Genomic DNA, 24049 nt, shown 5'->3' with positions numbered 1-24049 from the left:
TAAGTAAATGAAAGCATTTGGGATTGCTTTCCTTACTTTGTTTGGATCATCTTATGTTAATGTATGAGTGGTTTTTTTCTAAACTAAAACCTCAGTATTCACGTTAAATTGCCGTGTTTGCACTTTGCAATAAATAAATAGGTTTTGGGTTGCAGTTTGGGCACTCGGTCTCTAAAAGGTTCACCATCACTGTCCTTGCAGGAGCCCCAATCCATCCACCCACGTCAACACTCACGCTGACTACAGATGCGTCCCCCTGGGGATGGGGCGCACTTCTCAAGGGTCTTTGTTTAGGAGCTCAATGGGAGTCCCATATAGCACACAATCATATAAATTTCCTGGAACTCCTGGCAGTGCTGTATGCACTCAGGTCTTTCCAACACCTAGTGACTGAACAAGTGGTCACAGTTCTGACAGACAACACCACAACCCTGTGTTATATCAACAGACAGGGAGGTACGATCTCCCGGGGCTATGTCGCCTAGCCATAAATCTATGGGTCGAGTGTCAATCATGGAAGACGTTCCTAAGGGCCGCTCATCTGCCAGGAACACTGAACGTTTAAGCAGACTTCTTGAGCAGAGGAGGGGCAGTGGAGCACAAGTGGGAGCTCAATTGGATTTATGTTCACCCAATCTTTCACCTTTGGAGCCATCCAGAGGTGGACATGTTTGCAACATGCAGCAACAGAAAATGTTGCCTGTTCTGCTCCAGAGCGGGGATAGATCCCTTATCTCTGGGAGATGGTCTTCTGGTCCCATGGTCACGTCTTCACATGTTCCCTTTTCCTCTGATTCCTCTAATACCCAGAGTACTAGTTAAGTTAATGCAGGAGAAACCACGCTGTCTCTTAGTGACACCGTGGTGGCCCCAACAATATTGGTTCTCCACTCCACCTATCCAAGGGCTCCTTCGTTCACCTTCCCCCAGCTGCAGACCTCCTCCTCGCAAAGAAGGGTCGGATTCTGCATCATGATGTGAAGCGTCTCAAGCTCACGATATGGAGGATCCTTTTCGATCGGTCAGAGACAGAATAGGTCATGTCTTATTGAATTGTCGCAGACCGTCTACACGAGTTTCTTATGCTGGGAAGTGGAAGAAATTCTTGTCTTACCTTTCCTCATTGGGATTGCCACCACCACCATCTGACCTGATGGCAATCTTTGGGTTCTTATTGTCTTGTTTAGACCTAGGACTCAGTTGTGCCTTGCTGAAGGTCTATTTAGCCGCAATTTCGGCCAATCATCTGATGATTGACGGTCACTCTGTCTTCTCTCACCCCCAGACAAAGAAGTTTCTTAAAGGTCTGACCCACCTCTTCCCCCCATCACGTGGACCCACGCCAGCGTGGGATCTACCCATGGTGCTTGCAAGGCTCATGGACAAACCTTTTGAACTGATGGCTACTTGTAGTCTACAGCTTTTGTCGTGGAAGACAGCCTTTTTAGTCATGGTTACCTCCACCAGGAGGATGGACAAGTTATCGGCAGTCCGCTGTGACCCACCTTATTTGCGTTTTCATCATAATGGGGTCACATTGGCTGCAGATGTTTCTTTCCTGCCGAAAGTTGTTAATGAGTTTCACCTGCAAGCAGACATTGTTCTTCGAGTGTTCTTTCCGTCTCCTTCAACGGAGGAAGAATGCTGTTTTCATTTGTTGGATGTCAAAAGAGCTTTACTCTTTTACCTAAATCGAACTAGGCCTTTTTGGAAATCTCTGGCCTTGTTTGTCTCTTATGCTCTACTTTCTCAGGGGAAGAAGCTGTCATCCCATCATCTATCCAAGTGGATTGTGGAGACTATTAAGTTGTGCTATATGCTAGCCAAGAAGTTGCTCTCGGGTCCGCTATGGGCACACTCTACCCGGGCAGTGGCAGTATCCACAGCCTTCCTGCGAGGTCCGTCGTTTGTGAGGCATTATGCCCTCGATGTTCGTCTTTATCAGCGTTCAAGTGTGGGACAAGCGATGTTGCAGGCGGCGCAGATTTAGGACCTCAGCTCCCTCCTCCAGGTAGGTGGGCATTGCTTGTCAGTCTCCCAGAGGTGTGATGCACAGAGACCATGAAGAAGATAAACAGGTTGCTTACCTGTAACTGAGGATCTTCGAGTGGTCATCTGTGTATTCACACCACCCGCCCTCCTTCCCCTCTGCTTTCAGTCCTTCCTTGCTTTCTTTGGAGACTGAGGGCAGTGGTCAGAAGGAACTGGCAGGATTGTTGGTCATGCGCAGTGGAGCCCGGCACGTGACTGGGGAGCGGGCGCAAAAATTCCTTTTGGTTTCCATTATACCAATCGAGTCAGCACAGACACACTATATCCCAGACGTGTGAATGCACAGATGACCACTCGAAGATCCTCAGTTACAGGTAAGCAACCTGTTTTATTCACTAGCCTCTCTCATGCATACATAGTACACATATTATTTATTTATTTAACTTTCAACTTGCTACCCCGCTCGAACCCCCCCCCCCCCCCCCCCGGGGGCTCGGGGGGGCGACAGTAACACAACACTTACCTAGGGCCACATGTATGCTGGGGTGGGGACTGTCCTAACAGCACCCAGTGGAGGGACGTTCTGGATCGGCTCGTCGGCACGGCTTCTTCTGGCTTCTACCCCACATATGAGTGGGGATTAGACCACCCAAGTCTCCTGGCCCATTCCAACACTTAGGATATACATGAAATTATTTGGTGTGCGAATGTAAAATAGTTCTGTTGTGAACACCAGAGCAGTGGAAACTAAATAGGCTTCCTGACCCAGGAACTCCAGCATCTTAGCCTTCTTTCAGCCTTGTCTCTGTAGATCACCACCTTTATATTGACACCTCTTAAAAGAACGATGGACACCTGAGGTGTGAGCAGTTGATGAAGGGGCTGCAAGCAAAATGGTGCATATCTTAAATCTGACCAGACGGCAGCATGCCATTTTCTTTCTTTACTGACTTAGTATTAGGCCTGAAATTCCTTATTCTCCTCTGGATCTTGATGTCGAGACCAACTGCCTCCCTACTTATTATACCATCAACACTCCAAACAGAGGAAGGTGTCCATATGAAAGTAGTAGGCACCCTGGGTAGTAGTGATTATGTAATTTTGGAATTTACAATCTTGGGGGAGGTAAAAGCTGTACGTAGTCAGACATATAGATCAGACTTCAGGAAAGCAGATTTTGACAAACTTAAAAGCTATGCTGGGTAGAATCCCATGGTCAGAAATACTTAAGGAGAAGGGAGTTCAAGAGAGATGGGAGTTTCTTAAAAGCAAAATAATGAAGTAACGATCACAAATGATTCCTGTGAGAAGAAAAAATGGGAGGAGCCTGAAGAAGCCAAGGTGGCTCCATAAACAGCTTTTTAAAGATTTGAGAAATAAAAAAGACTCATTTAGAAAGTGAAAGGAGGGCCTTATAACCAAGGATGAATATGAACAAATAACCAGTGCTTGTAAAGAGAGAGTTCAGAAAGCTGAAGCTCAGTATGAGCTTAGGCTAGCGAAAGATGCTAAAAACAACAAAAAGGTTTATTTTCTTATGTTCAAAGTAAGTAAAAGAGCAAGGACATGGTAGGCCCATTGCAGGGACAGGAAAGTGAAATTGTTAACAGGTGATGAAGAGAGTGCAGAACTGTTCAATTCCTACTTTTCCTCAGTCTGCTTTTGTGAGGGAAACGGTGCTCAATATGGCAAAAACAGAACACATGATGAGGGAAGGGAGTTGCAGCCTAGGATCGGCATAGGGGTAGTACATAAACACCTAGTTACTTTAAGTGAAACAAGCATAGGGGTAGTACATAAACACCTAGTTTCTTTAAGTGAAACAAAGTCCTTGGGGCCGGATGACCTGCATCCAAGGGTACTAAAAGAACTTGCATATGTAATTTCTGCACCGCTATCCATTATTTTTGAGAATTCTTGGGAAACAGGTGAGGTGCCAGAAGATTGGAGGCAGGCAAATGTTGTCTCCATCTTCAAGAAGGGGAAAAAAGAGGATCCAGGTAACTACTGACCTGTCAGCTTGACATCTATACCTGGGAAAGTTTTAGAACAAATCATCAACAGATAGTCCTTGAGCATTTAGAAAGGACAGCTGTGATTACTAAGAGCCAGCATGGGTTTCTCAAGAACAAGTCATGTCAGACTAACCTTATCTCTTTTTTCGAGGAAGTTACTACCTTGTTCGATCAGGGGAGTGCTGTAAACATAGTTTATCTCTATTTCAGTAAGGCTTTTGATAAAGTTTCACATAATATTCTTGTTGGCAAATTGGTAAAATGTGGTTTGGATCCTATGACTGTTAGGTGGATCTGTAACTGGTTGACAGATCGCACCCAAAGAGTGCTTGTGAATGGTTCCTCATCCTCTTGGAGAGGAATGACAAGTGGAGTGCATCAAGGATCTGTCCTGGGACCTGTTTTGTTCAACATCTTTATAAATGATTTGGTTGAAGGAATAGAAGGAATGCTTATTAAATTTGCAGATGATACAAAATTGGGAGGGGTTGAAGACAGAGTCAGGATAGAGGATGATCTTGACAGGCTGGAAAACTGGACTAAAACAAAATGAATTTCAGTGGGAATAAATGTAAAGTTCTGCATTTAGGTAGGAAAAATCAAATGCATAATTATAGGATGCGGAGACTTGCCTTGGCAGTAGTATGTGTGAAATGGATCTAGGGGTCTTAATAGACCATTCACTGAACATGAGTCAGCAGTGTGATGCAGTAGCTAAAAAGGCAAATGTGATTTTGGGTTGTATCACCAGAAGTATAGTGTCCAGATCACATGAAGTTATGGTATCGCTTTACTCTGCTCTGGTTAGACCTCACCTAGAGTATTGTGTTCAGTTTTGGGCATCACAATTTAAGAAGGATAGACAAGCTGGAATGTGTCCAGAGAAGGGCAATGAAGATGGTGAGGGGTCTGGAGACCAAGTCCTATGAGGAAAGGAGCTGGGCATGTTTAGCCTGGAGAGGCGACAACTGAGAGGTGATATGATAACCATCTTCAAGTACTTGAAGGGCTGTCATCTAAAGGATGGTACAGAGTTGTTTTCTGTTGTCCCAGAAGTTTGGACCAGAAACAATGGGTTGAAATTAAATCAGAAGAGTTTTTGGCTAAACATTAGGAAGAACTTCCTGACAGAGCACTTCCTCAGTGGAACAGGCTTCCTCGGGAGGTGGTGGGCTCTCCTTCTGTGGAGGCTTTCAAACAGAGGCTAGATGGCCATCTGACAGCAATGCTGATTGTGTGAACTTAGGCAAATCATGAGAGGGAGGGCAGGAAGGGTTGCCTCAGTTTTTAGTTCTTGTGGCCCTTTCTTACATGCCCAGGGAAATGCTGATTGCCACTTTGGTGTCAGCAAGCAATTTTTCTCCAGGCTAGTCCTGGAGGTTTTCTGTCATCTGGGCATGGAACAGGGGTCACTGGGGGTGTGGGGGGTATTTGTGAATTTCCTGTCTTGTGCAGGGGGTTGGACTAGATGGCCCCAGAGGTCCCTTCCAGCTCTATGATTCTATGGAATCTATGTAGAAAGAGGCCTTCTGGTGGTTGCTCCAAAGTTCTGACAGTCCTTTGCCTTACTGACTTCCCCAAGGATCTTGGGAAATGGTATCTTTTTGTTAGAATTTCTTAGGAGCTAAGCTGTTGTGGGAGCAGAAGAGGTGAAGGGATTAGCTAGAGCAAGAGAACAAGCCTTATGGTGGCAGATCTTTGGTCAGAATCTTCCAAAACAGGGAGATCATTTTCCTCCTCCAAAATTAATGTTTTTTCCATTGGTGTTCATAGATTAAAAGAGGCTGCATTCAAATGTCATGCCGAACTTTAACTAAGCAGAGGTCTGTTTGCATCAGCACAACCCACAGTTGGTTTAGTGTGCTCATGTCCTCCCCTGTTTAGAACACATCCCATTTTAGTCAAGGTCCAGCTCACTAGGGTGACTAATTATGATTTGTTACTGTATCTGAGTGCAACTAGTGAAATATTCTCCCTTGCTCTCTTAAGATTCCTCTTGGGGTTTTTTTTTGTGTGTGTGTTTTTAGTATTCTGATTACTGCTGTTTTGTGTTGGATATTTTTGCAGACATCAAGGAGTAGTTCCTGGCATGCTAAGTACACAGTGCTAACCTACCTCCAGACCATGGTATTTTATAATCTTTTTATCTTCCTAAACAATGAAGAAGCAGTAAATGATATCCGATGGCTTGTTATAAAGCTACTAGAAGATGAACAGCTTGAGGTAAGCAAGTATCAGTGCTTGTATCTCTTGACACATGGGCAAGATCCATCCTTGTAGATTGCATGTGGAACTTCATAGTCCCCTTGAATTTCAATAGGAGAGTTAAGCATATGATTAAACTTTCCCTATTGAACTCAATCAATGTGAGTTAAAAGTGCTGGACATTGGTTGGAACAGGCTCTTTTTGTCTCTTTAACATCTTCTGTTGAGTAGTTTTCTGCACTGCCATTATGTTGGATTTGTATATATTAAGAAACATAAATCTATTAACCACTCTCTGACCTTCACTATCATCAGGTTACATAAAGTGCATATTGCAGGTAAAGCGTTATGTGTGATCAAAATACCAGTCAATAGAAGCATAATAATTGAGTGATAAGTTAGCAAGGCTGCTTCACAGTTGGTGTTTGAAAGGCTTTTTGAAACTTCCTTTTCCCTTCAAAACTGAAAATCCTATTTTGTTCAACAGTCAGCTATCAGGAAAGTTTTAAAACCATTTTAAAGGTAGGTTAAGTAACTGCATCTTTGCCATAAAACTTATGCCTTAATACTTGTAGCCCTCATTTCATGTTATAGTATTAGGTTTCCAGGAACACTGGGTCTAGCATCCTTTTACCCTTGTTTCTAAAGTGTTTGTCCAGTGATCTTAAGAGACAAACAAATAACAACCTGTTTGCTGTTCCTCTTTAAACCTAATGCAGATTTGCAGGACTAATTTATAGAACAAAACTGTAAATCTAAGAGGGAATAGTAGCTCCCTGCAAGATGGCAGCTCACATTGACCAAGTGCTTGCTCGGTATGTAAGCTCATGACCATGTTGTCATGGGAACTCTGCCGTGGCAGTGACTGTAATCTTGGTTTTCCTTCTGTCGGTAAATGAGTATAGTCACGTTGGTGCTGCCTTCTAGTTATTTTCTCTGGACATAGACTCATCATTAGGCAGAATGTGCCCAGTATGGGGAGAAGCAGAGAGTGAGAAAGGCCAGGGCAGTACAGCAGATGTTCTGTAGCTTACAGCATCAGTAGAAGTACCTTTAGAATTCTTGGAGAAGGTCCTGTGATCTCTTTACCAATGCCTGCAATGTATAAAGGATGTGGTTGCTCGGTTGTCCTTGCTATAAAGTTCTGCCATTTAATCAAGCTGTTAATCTGGCAATATTGAAATGGATTTTAGCACACTATGAATGGAATGTAAATGAAAGCCATTCCCCAGGGAGTTTGCTCACTCCCCCTGCCAAGATGTCTCCCCATCCCGAAGTTCATTAGCACTTCACCTTCCATTTAGCAGCTTAGCTCATAAGGCATGAAACACTAATGAATGAGCCTGGCAGGCACCCTTTCTGCACACTCTGTACAGCTATTTAATAGAGGTTTATCCCACATGTGAGCAGTATGCTACAGAAAGGAGAGAGGATGTTGGTCTTCAGAACCTGCTAACTTCCTTTGTTAGTTCTAACAGCTCTTGCTGCTATCTGATCAGTTTGGTGGAAACTCAGGATGTTATGTTCAAGGATATAATTTGCCCCAGTGGGCTGGGTTAGATGCAGAGCCTTGCTTGGTGCTTGTACTCCAGAGGCAGATATTCTGTTTTATGGTTATGTACAACAGTATAGGCTGCTTGGCAAATATGCCAATGGCTGGTTACTTTTTTTTATTATTTGGCCCCCCGTAGGGGATTTTTTATTGCATTTTCTATAAACTACAACAAAATTAGGAAGGGAATCTACAAACTATGGGTGAAAGTAAAGAAAAACCACTAAAAACCCAAAAGATGGTGGTCATATATAATGCTTATAAAATTAGCTTTTAGCTTGAAGTTCGATTAAAGTTCATTGGATGTGGTCAACAAGTATAACCTTCATACATATTAGAGATAAAAACACCAACATATCTGACTTCTTAAAAAGCAATATAAGAAATGATTAACAAATGTTAGAACGGATGCTAAGGACTGTGATAACTCATTTTTTGTCCTTTTTCTTTCTCAAATGATAACTTGTTTTTGGGGCTGCCGCCCCAAGGTTAGAATCTGAGTTCTCATCAGAAGATGTCACTGCTCCTCCTTCTTCACTTCCCTTGATGCTGTTGCCTTCCTCCTCTCCTCCTTCTGCTGGCTGATTATGATGCTGTAGAAACTCATGTGCCTTTTCAACAGAGTCAATTCTTTACTTGTTATCTTTGAACTTGAATATTATGCCTTTGGGCATGATCCATCTGTAGGGGATGTTGTTTTTCTGTAAAAATAAAGACAAGTCTCTAAATTTCTTTCTTATTTCAAATGGAATGTCCTTCAAAATTTTTATTTCTTTGTCCTTGATTTTCAAGTTAACTCCACTTGTCGCTTTGAGTATTTGATCTTGTACTTGTCGTCTGGAGAACCTCACCATCACTTCCCCGGGCAGATTATTCTTTCTTGTAAATTCAGAATACAACCTAAAGATCCAATCTATTTCGCTTTGTAAAGTATCCGCTTTAATATCTGCCACAGGGCTTAAAGAGTCACACATAATCTGTTTCAAATTTTCTCCCGTCTCTTCGGGGATCCCTTGAAATCTAAGGGTGTAGCTTGCCCTTTCCATTTGCAGCTGTAACAAATGAGACTCATCAGCTGATCTTTTTTCCTCCATCACCTGCATTTATTTTTTAAGCTTGGTGTTGGCATCCACCTCTTCAAGCTCTTGCTGAGTTTGCTCTCTTTTTTTGGCCATCTCAGTCCCAATGGCTGGCAGCTTTTGAAAAGCCTGGTAGTGTGTTGGATTCTTAACTATTAGAAAGCTCTCTGTTGGGGTTTTCCTTTACCCTAGAGATAGGTGGAGGCATATTTGTTTAGTATGAGCCTTTCACTGGTTCAGACCATTTTTGGTTTTCACTGTATTTATATAGCTCTTAGCTGTTTCTTTCAGTTCCCAAAGCAGAGAAGGAAACTCCTCCCAGGCAAACTAGGGCAGGGTGAAGACATCTATTGAGAAGATAGAGGTATTAAGGGAAAGAGCCAATCTTGCTTCAGGGCTTTTTGTAATGGCTACTTCTGTTGTACAGTTCAGATTTTGATGTGTCATACTGATGATAACTTTTAGTATTGACACCTTTTTGTCACAGTTGCCTCCAGTAGTCAACATATTCTAGTATTTAGATTGACCTTTGGTAATTCAGGAAACTCAGATGGGTGTTTTCCCTCTCTCAGGCAAGTACATCAGTACTTCAGGTTTGTTTGGTATTGCATTGGCATTTAATTAGTTTGTAGCTAGATTTGAAGGACAAAATTCACTAATATTTACTTTCTTTTGCGTGCAGAACAGACATAACCATTGGATAGCACAAAAAACATAATGTTGCAATCAAAGATCTTAGGAAATAATTAACTCCAAAGAGCACCAGTGTTAATCTGGTTTGATGCATTCCAGAATCTTACCACTTAGCACTGTCTGGGGAGCCAGAAGTGAGACATTGATCTTGGTAATGCCTGGATTCCTTTGGGCTCACATTCTATTTATATTACCACTAGCCCTGCACAAATCATTGTTCATATTTAGACAAACACTTCTGATCTATTCCTTCAACGATAGAGCCTTGAATTTAAGAAACACATATTATCTTAGTCAAAATTAAATAACTTGATCATTCAGACTATCTGTATTTACTTGGATGTTTGTGTTTTCCCAGCATTGTTTTACCTGCATTTTTTGTATTTTGTCATAATATGATTACTAAAGGTAAAGGTTTTCCTTCCTCGAAAGCCAGTCGAATCCGACTCTAGGGTTGCAGTGCTCATCTCCGTTTCAAAGCCGAAGAGCCAGCACTGTCCGATTATGTTTCTGTGGTCATGTGGCCGGCATGACTAAACACCAAGGCGCACGGAACGCTGTTACCTTCCCACCGAAGTGGTACCTATTTATCTACTTGCAATTTCTTGCTTTCGAACTGCTAGGTTGGCAGGAGCTGGAACTAGAGATGGGAGCTCACCCCGTCTTGCGGCACCCGGGTCTCAAACTGCTGAACTACCGACCTTCCACAGCCTGCAGTTCAGCGTCTTAACCACTTGAGCCACCGCAGCTCATTACTAGCTACATTTAATTTGAAACTGAGCAGATGACCATCCTTCCTGTTTTGTTTGAAAAGTCCCAGGGTCTTGTGTGTCAAGCTTCCCTTTTGCCTGTGGTTGCAAGCTGCTTTGTGATATGGTGGAGCACTTGATGCAGGTCATGAGTGAAACTTAGTGAAAGGCAAATTAAGCCTGTGAAGCCATTATTTCATACTGTTTGATATTATTTATGTTTGCTAGCAAATCTGTATGATATCTTTTGGTAAGGTCAACACCTGTGGGCTTTGATCACACTTCCTCTGTTCAAAGATTTGCTTGTTTCGATGACAAATGTTTTGGAAATAACAGAGCTATGCCCTGACCTGAATAGCCCAGGCAAGCCTGATCTTGTCAGATCTCAGAAGCTAATGAGGGCCAACCCTGGCAAGTATTTGGATGGGAAACCTCCAGAGAATAACAAGGCCTGAGAGGCCAGAGGCAGGCTATTAAGCCACTTCTCTAAATGCCCTCTGTGCCCCAGTAGGAGTTGCCAGAAGTCGCCATGACTTCCAGGCACAGGCACACACACAAATGCAAAAATACAAAAAAAGAAAATAACAGAGCTCTGAGGGGACATTTATGTAACTGAGAGAGCAGGAGAGGAACTGGATCACAGTCTGTTAAACCACTTATTTTGATCAATATCCATGATACTTGGAACTACATATTGGTTATTACTAAATTGCCTTGAGCTTAACAGCCAGAGTGGCCTGTGAAGGGCTCTGTTCCAACAGCTTCATAAGGTAGAAGCTTTAAATTATGTTGCTTGTTACCACAGCTCATCGAACTTAGGTTAATGTAGCAATACAAGATCTTAGTGTTCAGAGAACTTTATCAGTGTTACCTGGTAGTGTCTTTTTGCTACACACCAAACAGTAATAAAACTTAACAGGCTTTTCTGAGCTGCGTTACGGCAGCGTGAGTCCTGAGGTGTCCTGAAGGACAGCAGGGGTGGAAATGTTGTCTTGTGTGCTGGGAACGCTCACTGCAGTAATTGATGTTCCATGTTCAATCCTAGGTAAGAGAGATGGCTGCCACTACATTAAGTGGCCTACTACAGTGCCATTTTCTGGTGATGGATGACCCCATGCAGACTCACTTTGAGGAGCTCTGCAAGAGGAGACTTCCAAAGAAGAGAAAGCAAGACCTCAGCACTGTAGTGGATACTATTCCCTCTGCAGGTAAGGTGGGCCTCCTTCAGGAAAGTATACGTGTAGCAGAACATCTCAGATATACTAGAACCATCTTTGCCTTAACCTTGACAGTAAAGCACATGTCCAGAGCCATTCCCCATTTCTGACAAGGGTCCAGACGAGAGCAGTGGAAAGAGAGGATGTTGTATTTGGGTCTGATAACTCGTGGAGAGTCTGTAGATCACACCAGTACATATCGGCCAGTACATATGCAAAGAACTTGGTGCTGTGTTCTTGAACTGTGTGTGGGGAGTTGTTATTTAGTGATAAGGCTCATCATGCTTTGTATGCAGAAGGTCACAGGCACCTCCAGCTAAAAGGATCCTGGATAGCAGATGTCGAGAAAGGCCTTTCTTTGAGGCTGTATAGAGCTGTCGTGACTCAGAATAGAAAATATGAAGCTTGGGGGACCAGCAATTTGTACTTAATTTGTCTGATTTGCTGGATGACAGCTTCATGTGTTCATGTTCTGAGCAGGATTTTCACTGTCCAGCAAGAAGGATTCTATAGTTGGATTGATCCCAGACAAGAGAAAACTTTCAGCTGGCAACAGACCTGCAAACCTGTCCTGACCACCAGGTGGGGGCGGGGGGCAAGTCCCAGCCACCACAGGGCCATCCAGCAAGGGCTGTAAATCCAAGGTCTCAGTCCAGGGTCAAAGCACATGTTCTAAAGGCAGGGTCCAAAAGTAGTCCAAGGGTCAGGTAACAAGGTTCCATGCATCAATCTCAAGCAGGTCAGGGTCGTCAGCAAGGCTGCAGACACACTGATCCCACAATGGCTCTATCTTCACTGCAGCCTCATATACGGCATTTCCCTGCAGGTGAGGCTGGTCCCACATCACACTCTTCTCCACAAGCTGAGCCCCCCCCCTTTACTCATGAGGAGTAGTGGGGGGGCAGATCCTGCAATGACATTGGTTTCCCCTGGCATTCCCTCAGCCAGAGGGGAGGCCTCAGGCTGCCAAGTGGGCAGTTCTCCACCTGGTCCAAGCCTCAGCCCTTGCTATCTCTGCTCCTGCGGTCCTTCAGGAGTCTGTCCGGGGTCTGGCAGTGGGCGAGTCCTGGCTTGAGTGCTCTGCTGGCTCAGAGGGCGGCACTGGTGCTAACTCAGGGTCCCTTTGGAGAAGCCATGAGACACCAGACTCACAGGGAGGTCTGCCAAGGCTGGGCTTGGAGACAGGCTGTCCTCCTGTGTGGAAGACTCCTCTTCCCACACTAAACCAGGGTAGTCTGTCACAAAACCCTGGCAAAACAGTTGTATAAATAATTGATTGCTGTAGCTGAAGGTGCCATTCTGCATTGTCTCCAGGGACCCAATTTCCATTACTAAATCTTTAAATTGCTTGTTCATCTTAAGCAATTTGTGCTCTCCACATGATTGATCCATGTGCTTGGGAAAATTAAGTACAAATTTTAAAGGACTTCTTACACTGAAAAGAATTTCCTTGCATGTAAGGCAACTGTGAGAAGATACCCCCTTACTCATTTCATTTATCCCGTTACTCTTTTCCCCTACCTCATTGCATCCCAAAGGTCAGGAGTAGTGGGGCAAGAGAACAAGGTAGTCGAGTTTATCTCCGATCATTGGGGAGGGAACATGTTACTGCTGCTCAAGGGTCTGGGCATCATGGATACCTGGGAGCTGCCAGTAGACTCAGCTTCCTGCTAGCTAACATGACACCCATCGCCTAATACCCAGTTGCTGAATGATAGCCAAGTGCCAATCTTAGGAGCAGCATACCAAAACGTTCATGAGATCTTGGTTAGCAAGCTGTGTGCATTCGTACCAGTTCTTAGTTGTGCCAGCAGACTTGAAGTTCTTTGAGCACAGCTCATTTTCATTGCACATTCAGTCGTGTTCATCACCAGTATCATGCTTTGCTTTCTGCCTCCTATTTGTCCCCAGCTTTGGAAGCACAGGAGCATTCCAGGCATTTTAGATTCCCTTTCCTTCCCTTCTGCTAAGAACTGGAAGGTATGTCCTAAGCCAAGCTTTGTGAAACCTCATCTCATATATACCTTCCTGCAGCTGGTGAGGGCCTACTCCATTTTGAACAAAGTAGATGGCTGCAAGGGGATACCCACTTTCTTCAACAGTGCTGCACTTTTTAAATAGAATCCTTTGTCTAGGGAAGCCCATTGCCAGCTTCCTAAAATAAACCGTCATTCCCAGTCCAGCTGATGCTATGTTCCTTCCTGTGGCTTCTATGATAATTTTAATGCATTCCAAAAATTAATTTGTAATTGTATTTTTGGAGGGGGAATTATTGGTGAAATTATAGCTTTTTAAATATAGAAATCACAAAATTCTTTAAGAAAACCATTTGGATTGTTGAGAAGGCCTAAAGCAGTCCTTCATAGCAGTAGCTGTAGTATTGCATAGTTTTCTGAAAAGATGGTTGCTATATTAATGCAGTCAAAGGGATATATCTGTGCTGTTCCTGGACAATATTGTCAGCAACTGGAAAGCAACATTCTTCAACACAGAACACAATGCTTTGTGTGGTTTTTTTGCAGACTTAGTTAAGCGCCATGCTGGTGTTCTTGGACTTAGTGCGTGCATTCTCTCCAGTCCCTATGATGTACCCACGTGGATGCCTCAACTTTTGATGGATCTTAGTGCACACCTGAATGATCCTCAGCCTATTGAAGTAAGCATCATCTCTTGGTTGCTTTATTCCATTCTAGTATGTCTAGTAATGGTCAAAATATAGTTCTCCTTCAGTGGGGGAAGTCATCCAAGTTGGGTTAGGTCATGCCTCCTCTAGCACCAGGCAGGGCTATGCAAATTTTTGCAAATCTCTACTGGATTGGATCAAGGCTGGCCCTCCAGTCTGAATAGCCCTCCAGCTCCAGCAGGACACTTGAGCCTAGCTTTGTAGTTTTTTTCTGTGGCAGGCAAAAGACTTGTTGATCTTACCATTTACTCATGGAGGAAGAAATGTCTGTGGCTCTGTTAGGGGCAAAGAAGGCAACTTTGACTGCAATTAAAAAGAAAAAAGAGTCCGTAAGGGAGAGGACCCTCCTGCCCAAAGCTTTGGGCTCTGGAGATTGGCTACAGCAGAACCTACCCAACACAACTCGCGCAGTTGCAAGGCCTGAGAGATTCGAAGCTTCAGGTCTCACTCTAGCTTCTTCATGCCCGGTGTCTGAGACCCTGGGAAGAAGCTTGGAGGCTCTGGCTGGCCCAGCAACGTTGATACTGGATGGCTCTCTCCCTTGTGACCTGGAGGCTTCCGAGCAGGCAGGGAGTGTGCTGGAAGGCTCCAAAGGTGAGAGAAACACACACACACCCCGCACTATCGGAATGGCGGCCAGTTTTTGAGTTGTCATCCCGACTCAACACCTTGGGGCAGATTGCACGAACGCATGGAGCAGCCTGGACCCTCTCCATCAGTGCTATATGTTCCTTTGGGAAGAAATCAGGCAGGTCCAAACATGGTAACAGTGCCATTTTTCTCCATAATTTTCAGCCCTTCACCAGACTGGATGTTACAAGCCTAGAGGCATCCCTGGGCCTTTTCACAGCCCTTTTTTACTTCAGCAAAGGGAGTCAATCAGGCCCTCAGACATTGGAATTTCCAGTCCCTACTTGGCCTATGGCAGCCCCCAGCCACACTTCAGCAGCACTCCGAGAAGGTAGAGAGTGCAAAAGACCTCATTCCAAGAGAGGTACCCATTCCCATTAACTACCAGATACTCCTTGGGATCTCCACCACCAAGAAAGCAGTTGAGAGGGACCACCAGAATGAAGTGCACCTCAGACCAGCCTTCGGGGCCTTCGGATTATGAAGGTTCTCTGTTTCCAGACGCTGCAGAGACCAGGCCTACCCTTGGAAGCAGTGAAAGGACTGGCCATAGAGAAGGGTGCAGGCATCATCCAGGGTCAGTCTCAGAGTTGGTGGATCTCCCTTAGCAAAGGGCTCTACCTGTGTAAGCTCAGACAAAGAGGAGTGAGAATGGTCAGGAGAGGAGACAACTCTACAGGAAAATTCAGCTAGACTTTTCCAATGAGAACATTTTCAGCGATTACTACAAAAAGTGATCCGGATGCTAAATTATCAGGTAGAAACTACAGAGGTCCCTAAATCCTCGGTGTCAGTCAAGCTGGATGGGAGAGGCTTCAAAAGACCAGCTAAGGGGTCTTCAGTGTGTCCCTTCCCAGACACTTTTGACTGACGTAATTAAAGCTGAATGGGTGATTCCTGGCGGCGGCAAGTCCCTAACAGCCATAGCCACAAAATTCTATGCCTTCCCAGAGTTCTGTGCCCTCTGTGGAAGACCTAAAGGTCCCACTGGTTGATGCTCTTGTGGTAGCTCTACAATCATGCTTATTTCAGGTTCCATTCATCCAAGATGAGGGATATGCACAGATGCGCAGCAGTACTTCTGAATGTACCTTACTGTATCTTGCAGAACAAAAGGTTATTAGGCTGTTTTTTTTCCTGCCAGGGACCAAGACATAATCAAGTCTTGGCTGCCATACAGGAACTCTTCCTCTCCCTTGCTCTGGGCCCTGCAAGTTTTAGGGCCAAATACTATTTGCCTGCTTTTTCTGTCTTTGCTGCCGGTTAGCTGTCTGTCTGTCTGTGTCTCATCATCATTGGTCTGTTTGTGAGTGGTGGCCTTACACATGTTTTAACTGATTAAATAGCCTGTTGTTCTTAGAGGATGAACTGGTTTTAGGGATCATTTTTTCTTGCTCGGAAATACGGTAATATTCCTTACCACATGTAAGATAACATCAATGGAAGCTGTATATAAACCAAAGTATTTAGAAATCATTTTCAGGTACTGGAAAATAACATGTATTTTTAAACCCTGGACATTTTTGAAGGAATATTCTCATTTGATGGGTTTGAATTGTCAACATGCAGTCTCAAAGTGTTTAGAAATGTGTGTGTGTTTTAAGATAATGAATCCTCGGCTGATTCCCTGGGGGCAGGGGTTGGCACAGAATAACAGCATTACAGTCATGTCCTATGAAAATCCTTGCCTGCACTCTTACCCCAGTGCGGGATGATTGTTTTAAACGCTCTTTCTAGATCTGTGTGCTTGCCTCATAGATGACAGTAAAGAAAACACTGTCCAACTTCAGGAGGACCCACCATGACAATTGGCAGGAGCACAAACAACAGTTCACTGATGACCAGCTGCTCGTCCTTACTGACCTCTTGGTATCACCTTGCTATTATGCATAAGAAGGTGAGATAGTGTTGTGCAATCTGGAACCTTGGGCTGATAAAGGTACCCAGCTGGGTATAGCAGAAACCTGAACTTCAAATTATAAGGACAAATGTTTTCCTTCCCTCCTACGGAAAACTCTTCAGTTTTTAAAAAACCAAACACCTAGAAATGTTAAAATTGATAGACAGGACAAATCATAAAATGCAGTTGACGTGCTTATTGATTTGGGTATCAAAGGAAACCGAGATACAGATCTCCCTAATGCTAGCTTTCAGCAGTCCTTCATCCTAAGACAGTTGAAAGCTAGTATTATGGATTTGTTCAACCTAAAGAGAGGGCACAACCAAGCTCAAATAGAACCGATTAAGGGTTCTTGTCATGTTTATTTCTTCTAAGAATAATACTGCTTGGTATCCTTGATCTACAGATCTATATAGATAGGCAGCAGCCTGACAGTGAGGAGCAGCAATGAGGAAGGCAGGAGAGCTGGTGTAGCGCGATGGTTAAGGGATCGAACTAGGACAGGAGCGACCCAGGTTCAAATATCCAGTCTGCTGTACATCTCACTGAGTGGTCTTGTGCCCATTAGTGTCTTCCTAACCTACCTTACAAGGTTGTTGTGAGGATAAGTAGTGACATTTTAGGATGGAGTAAACATTGAGTTAATGTATTTCACTCTTAATGAGTGACTGTATTAAGTCAGCCTCCCTCTGATCAGAATCCTGGAAGTAGAAGAGCGAACTCCTTGTCACTAGCTTGTTCCTACAAGCAGCACAGGCTGGAAAGTGCTAAAAATACTTGCCATCCTCTTTCCTGTCATTCCTAGCAAGGAAGTCTGTGTCAGTTGGAGCAGCTTCTTGAGAAGAGGGTTAAAGGACTCACTGGTTGGGCTCTGTCCTTTTTGTCAGTGGCTCTGGTCATCTTCCATAGTGGTTGGTTGGGAGGGAGGGAGATGAGCAAGCCAGCTCCTGGTGATAACCTGTCTTTGTGTTTGCTGAACATAAAATCAGAGATTCTATCTTTTTCACCTGTGTGTTTTTTTTTCCCCTTTCAGGTTCTTAGAAAAACGAGGGGCCTACTCCCATTTCTGAAAAAATAAAGGAAAATCAAAACTAATTTATTGTCTGTAGAACCCTTTTAGATCTGGTAAACTGAGGCTTAAGGATGTTGTTGTTTTGTTTTGCTTTGGAAAGGATATGGCGAGTCCCTATAGAAAGGCACCTGTTAACCAAGAATTTCTGCTGCACTGGGGAGGGAGACTGCAGGGGGCTGTGACGTCCCTGTTGTTTGATCATGACATTTTTTCATATCTTCATGCAAATGCCTTGCGTTAGTAGAAGTCCTAACTTCTCTCTCCTTTTTGTATAGTGGCTAATGGCCACTTTTTCTCTTCCTCTTTTATATACTCGACACCTTGTTTCATGCATTACAAATGGACTTTTGAATGCTACAACCCATTGGTCTGAACATTTAGCATTAAAAATTTTCGGTGGCTCAACTCCTGTGATCTACTTGCAAATGCCAGATATTGATGAACTGAAGGCAATTTAATGGTAAAGGTAAGCCAGAAATGTCCCCCCTCAAAGAAACTAGATTTCTGGCCTACTTTCTCACTCCCATTTAATCCTGGGCTATGCATAACTTTGATCTGGCCTCCTTTTTCAAAAGTCTTATTTTCTGAGCACGTCCCTTAATGTTCTGCTATTAAAACAGACCTATACAGTACAGAAGAGGTGTATTGTATATTGGATTTTAAATAAGAGCCTTCACCTAGGTACTGAATCTTTTACAATTTTGCCTATCTATGCAGGTGTATACCTTGCTATGCTCTGTGAAGACCTTTTCAGTTCAACAGAGCCAATGGATAATAGTGATGCTTGGTTCTCAGCTGTTCTTTTATTTAATAAACTGAAAAGAATGTACATATGTTAATAGTGAGTGGGCAAACACTTTTAAAATAAATTGTCCTCGTTTGCTAGTCCCATATCTACCCATTTGCTCCGCCTCTCCACCATGGAACAAATAACTGGCATAAAAATGGAAGTACTGTATGTTTCTCTCCCCCCCCCGCTCTCGACCCCCAATTCCCCTATATAACTCTGGTGGCTATCAGCTGGCTATTTGACATGTTCCATACGTGTTACATAGATGTAAAAGACTGTATAAATTGTAGAGGCACTGCACTGGCGAAGCACTGTACAGTTTGCAGAAATTTTGCATAATTCCATTGTGAGATTAACTTGTAAAGAATCACATTTCTAAGTGTTAATATAGTGCTTTCAGCTTTTTGTATCTGATTCAAATGCCAATTTCTTCTGTTTTTTTAAGATCCCTCCCCCCTCCAATGAGGTAACTTTTTAGGTTTTGGCTTGACTTTGATTTTTTTCTTATTAGTGAGTCTGTTGATTTTTTAAAATGTTACCTTTGTGCATGCCCCCTTCCCAGGAATGCAAGCAGTCACCTGCTCTGATGTGTGGTAAATTATAGAGTGCAAGAATACGTAAAAATCTGAGAACTGTGTGTGCCCTCCTCCTGCGCATCTTGTACTTTTTCTTTTATAAACAGGAATATAAAACATTTTTTTAATCATTTGCCTGCTGGGAAACCATACCACTATTTTTAAAAGCTCAGCAGTGTGACCAGTACAGTATCTCCTGAGAGTCTCAACACATAGAAACAACTGATGTATAGCGTAGTGCCAAAATGCCGCCTTCTTCTTTTCAGTTGTGTATTTAGTTTAAAGCTGAATAAATACGTTGTTTGTAAAGATCTGTGTGTGGCACATTATTCATTTAGAGCAGCATCTCCCTGAGAGAAGCACTTTTGCTTTGAGGGCATAAGAAGAAAAGCTTTTAGAAGAAGATGTCAGATCCATTTGTCTCCTGTTTATATTTTGCTATTTATATCCTGCTTTGGGGACCCATAGTGGCTTACGAGGTTTGTTCTCCTTTCCTCCATTATATCCTCACAACAACCCTGTGAGGTTGACCGGACTGAGAGAGTATGACTAGCCCAGCAAGCTTCTATGGCAAAGTAGGGATCTGAACCTGGATCTCCCAGATTTTAGTCTTAGTGTTAGCCGAATTGCTTTATGTACAGCAATTGGCAATTTATAAACTGGTTCTTGCCAACTATACCAAGGTCCTGTTCCCACCAAGGGTTACCAGAGAAGGAGTCGAGGCTGGTGTTGTTAAAATAAATGTATTTTATTTAAAGAATATAAATCTCATACAAACAATACTGATGCACTCACACATTCAATCAAGTTCCTTAGAAATAAGTATTAAAATAAGCACATCTGCACTAACAGGTGGGGGTGATGATGGGTGATACTTATCTGTCTTCGCAATTTTGGTTGTTCCAATGAAGAATGGATGGGAAGAAATGTAAACTAGGGAATTCACACACACGACTAGAACCAGCCAGAACGTGTGGGTCTCTTGACTGCAGATCAAGAGATCAAAGTAGAGGCAAGGGTTTGGGGATAGCAAGTGGGACTTAAGAGGAGTAAAAACCAGACAGGAGTTGTTGTGGGGGTTGCTAGCTAGGAAGGGCCAGGTGAATGGTCCTTACCTTTTATAGTGGATCCATTAGGTGGGAGGTAACTGTTCCAACCCGTTCAGTCACACAGTCGAGTCCAACTCTTCGCGACCCCATGGACCGGCTCCCACCAGGCCCTCCTGTCTTCCGCCATCCTCTGAAGTTTGCTCAATTTCATGTTCATTGCATCTATGACACTGTCTAACCATCTCATCCTTTGCCATCCCCGTTTTCTCCGACCCCCAATCTTTCCCAGCATCAAGGCCCTCTCCAGCGAGTGCTCCCTTCTCACCTGGCAGCCAAAGTATTTGAGCTTCAGTTTCATTATCTGGCCTTCCATTATCTGGCCTTCCAAGGAACAGTCAGGGCTGACCTCCTCCAGGACTGACTGACTTGCTCTTCTTGTTAGTCCGTCCCAAAAACAATCCCATTGGTTGCCTATAGGGGTGGGAGGTTACCTGTAATGAGTGGCCAATATTGTAATCTAAAACCTTACTCAAAGAAGAGCATCTGGGCAGGTGTGAAAACCTTGGCGTCAGGATGCTTCATTGTAGTGTAGATGAAGCTGGCCATTCCATTGTAAACCAATTGTCCATTTGGCAAGAAATACCAATGCAGAAACAAAGCAGTGATGTGTCCTACGTGATCAGAAGTGATTCTGCAATGGGGGCTGTCCCTGCTCAAGTTTTTTTACTGCTCACAATAATGGAGGTGTGTGCTTCTTCACCAGGCTGGTAACTGTGTAAGTAAAACCTTATTTACGTGTAAGGCTTGTGCAGGCATCTTCTATATGTTACATCACAACAGGTGACTTGAAATGTACAGTTTTCTGAGCTTGTGTGTGTGTGTGCACAGTCCATTGTGTGTAGCAATGAATATAGTCCATAAAGCAAAATATCAAGTTCATTCTCTAACATTAGCACTCCAAACAGCACTCCAAACCCTTCACTAACAGCTTTCAAGAAGAGGCTGAATGAATATTTGTCAGAGATGCTTTAGGCTGGTCCTGCATTGGGCAGGGGGTTGGACTAGATGGTCTGTATGGCCCCTTTCAACTCTATGATTCTGTAACACTATACTATGCTGGCTTTTTGTGTAGACAGTTATCTTGTAGGTTTCTGTACATGGGGAAGAGTCAGCATGGCACAGTCCAGCAGTAATGTTGACGAAGGGCCACTTATGTCAGTACTCTTACTGTGTAATCACATTAAGCCAGCTACCTTCTGCCTAAGTAATAAATATTAATTTGTTACAACAGCTTTATCCCCCCTTCCTTCAGTGAGCCCAGGGGTGGAGTGCGTGATTCTTAAAGTGCTAACCAGCCTCTTGGCTTTCTGTCTGCAGCTGGTGAGGAAAAAGCCACTTACTTCACCCAGCTGACTGTTGTCAACCTGAATTTAAACTCTATGAAAGATGCATCCAGGTTTTATCCATTCTATGTTGCATTATGTACTTAAAAGCTAATTATACCTTACTAGGAATAAGGCTCGTTGTGGAAATAAATACAACGAGCTCTAGAAAGAGGCTCTGGGAGAGTGCCTTGGCCTTGGACACTCAGCATCAATTTGCTGTGGCGACCTCAGCAGGGTATAATGACACAGAGTCCACCATTTTCTCCAGAGGAACTACCTGAAGAGCAATTGTAATTTTGAGTGATCTCCACCCCTCACCTGGACAATGGCAACAATGGTTCCCCCAGGAGGAAATGGCTGGTTTGGAGGGTGGAGTCTATGGCATTGTACCTGTCTGAGATCCCACCCCTCCTCAAACCCCACCCTATCCAGGCTCCACCCCTCAAATCTGGAGTTGGCAACTCTTATGTCTTTCCCCAAGCATCAACCTGCCATTATTTGCCCCTCTGATTTCAGTTTTCCATCTCCTCCCCCCTCCATCCTGGAGGGCAATTGTAATTCTGAGTGATCTCCAGCCCTCACCTATAGATTGGCAACAATGACTCCTGTGGAGAAAATGGCTGGTTTGGCAGGTGGAGTCTATGGCATTGTAGCTGTCTGAGGTCCCACCCCTCCTCTAACCTCACCCTCTCCAGGCTCCACCCTTCAAGTTCCCAGGAATTTCCCAACCTGGAGTTGGCAACCCTATCTCCTTCCCAGCCAGGCATCAACCTGCCATTATCTTTCCCTGACTCTTCAGCTTTCTGTCTCCCACCACCACCTGCAAGCCTCTACTGTGCTTTGAAGCCCTGACTGCTATGTCACATTGGCTGTCATAGGGAGACCATCTAAGCAGGGTATAAGGACACAGAGTCCACCATTTTCTCCAGGGGAACTGATCTCTGCCATCTGGAGAGCAGTTGTAATTCTGAGTGATCTCCAGCCCTCACCTGGAGATTGGCAACAATGGCTCCCCAGGAAGAAAAATAGTCTTTGTCTGCAATGGGGACCAAAGCAGCTTACATCATTCACCTCTTACCCTTTTGATCTACACAACAACCCTGTTTTACTGACAGAACCAAGCTTAGTTGCCTAGCAATGTTCACAGTTTATTCTGACAGGAAAGTGGCCAAATTGGCAGTGGGCAGGAGAGGGGTTATGCTGAAAGTCTGTGATTGGTCCAAAATCACAGCTTCCACAGCAAGAACCTGGGTCTGGCAGACCCTGCTCTGAAGTGCTAACTGCTATGCCTAGGGTAGCCAACCTCCAGGTGGAGCCTGAAGATCGCTGGGTATCACAACTGAATTCCAGACACAACGATTCCCCCCCCCCCGGAGAAAATAACTGCTTTGGGTGGTGGCCTCTGTGGCATTCTATTCAGCTGAGGCCTCTCCTATCTCTTCCCCAAACTCTGGCTTCCATACACTGGCTTCCTTAGACACAGAATATCCAGGAATTTCCCAATCTGGAGCTGGCAACCCTAGTCAGGACTGGCCCCAATGAGTTCCTCACAACAGCCACTGAGGGAAAAGTTAGTCCGACAGAGGAGTCAAGCAGAAGTGACTTTGTTGGGATACAGATCCGTTTGCCAGTGCTTCTGACAGGGAGTGGGTGGGGGGGAGTGGGTGGGGAAGAGGAGCGGACCCAGAACCCAACCAATGGCACGCGAGTACTCTTGGGTGGCAGCTGATGGGCCAATGGCTGAGAGAGCGCATTGCACAGCCAAAGGGAGAGCTGGAAAGTGCCACCCCACTTCACAATTATATATAAGGAGAGATTATGTGCAGTATTGTAAATTGTGACTGGCAATAGGTACCCTGTACCTTTATATCATGAGCTGTGACCAGTACACATACTTGCATTATAGACTGATCATGTTTCATGCAAATTATAGCTGTGCTAGGGAACAGCTGGTGGATTTATGCTAACTGTTCCCTTTTTCTGACTTAACATATCAGTCTTCAAATATTAAGGCGGCATAAAGTATTTATAGGATGGGCGTCAAAATATTGAGATTTTGAAGAATACAGTGGATTTGGGGGCAGTCTTGTCCTGAATAGCCCTTGCATTCCAAATTAATGTCTGAGGGCTGGAAACTGATGTATAACAAAAGCTCAGAGGCTATGCAGCCATGTTCTTGAACTGTATGTATTCTGTGGTTGCAGAGCAGTTATAGAATGTTTGGAGCTCTTACACTCTGAGGTGCAAGTTATGGTAAGATCCCATGCCACTTCATGATATTTGAATCACATGGATGCTAGCATTCATGCTAGCATTGGCAGTTTATCCAATTCCCTCTAAGCTGAGCTCTGAGCAGGAGCAGGAGACAGAGGGGTGAGTGTTTTTTTACTTGCTTTCAGCTGAGGGGATTCATCTGAGGATATTGTGTGGGAGAACTGGTTTGGGAGTGAGTGAAAGCGCTTA

At 44.0% G+C, this 24049-nt stretch overlaps 1 protein-coding gene across 2 annotated transcripts in view; it reads left to right on the top strand.

Annotated features, from left to right (window-relative positions):
* The window catches only part of PSME4 (proteasome activator subunit 4), a 116438-nt gene extending 97670 nt beyond the window's left edge, over window positions 1-18768 (top strand). For both annotated transcript variants that reach the window (XM_015421218.1, XM_015421219.1), the window contains 5 exons: window positions 6075-6230; window positions 11331-11493; window positions 14025-14158; window positions 16574-16712; window positions 17749-18768. In XM_015421218.1, the coding sequence (XP_015276704.1) occupies window positions 6075-6230; window positions 11331-11493; window positions 14025-14158; window positions 16574-16708 (588 nt within the window). In that variant the 3' untranslated portion in view covers window positions 16709-16712; window positions 17749-18768. The remainder of the gene's footprint in view (window positions 1-6074; window positions 6231-11330; window positions 11494-14024; window positions 14159-16573; window positions 16713-17748) is intronic.
* The last annotated feature ends 5281 nt before the right edge of the window (window positions 18769-24049 follow it).

This window comes from Gekko japonicus, unplaced genomic scaffold (assembly GCF_001447785.1).
Source record: "Gekko japonicus isolate JY-2015 unplaced genomic scaffold, Gekko_japonicus_V1.1 scaffold261, whole genome shotgun sequence".
Taxonomy (NCBI): Eukaryota; Metazoa; Chordata; class Lepidosauria; order Squamata; family Gekkonidae; genus Gekko; species Gekko japonicus.
Note: the sequence above shows the minus strand (reverse complement) of the source record. Positions and strands in the feature narration are given on the sequence as shown.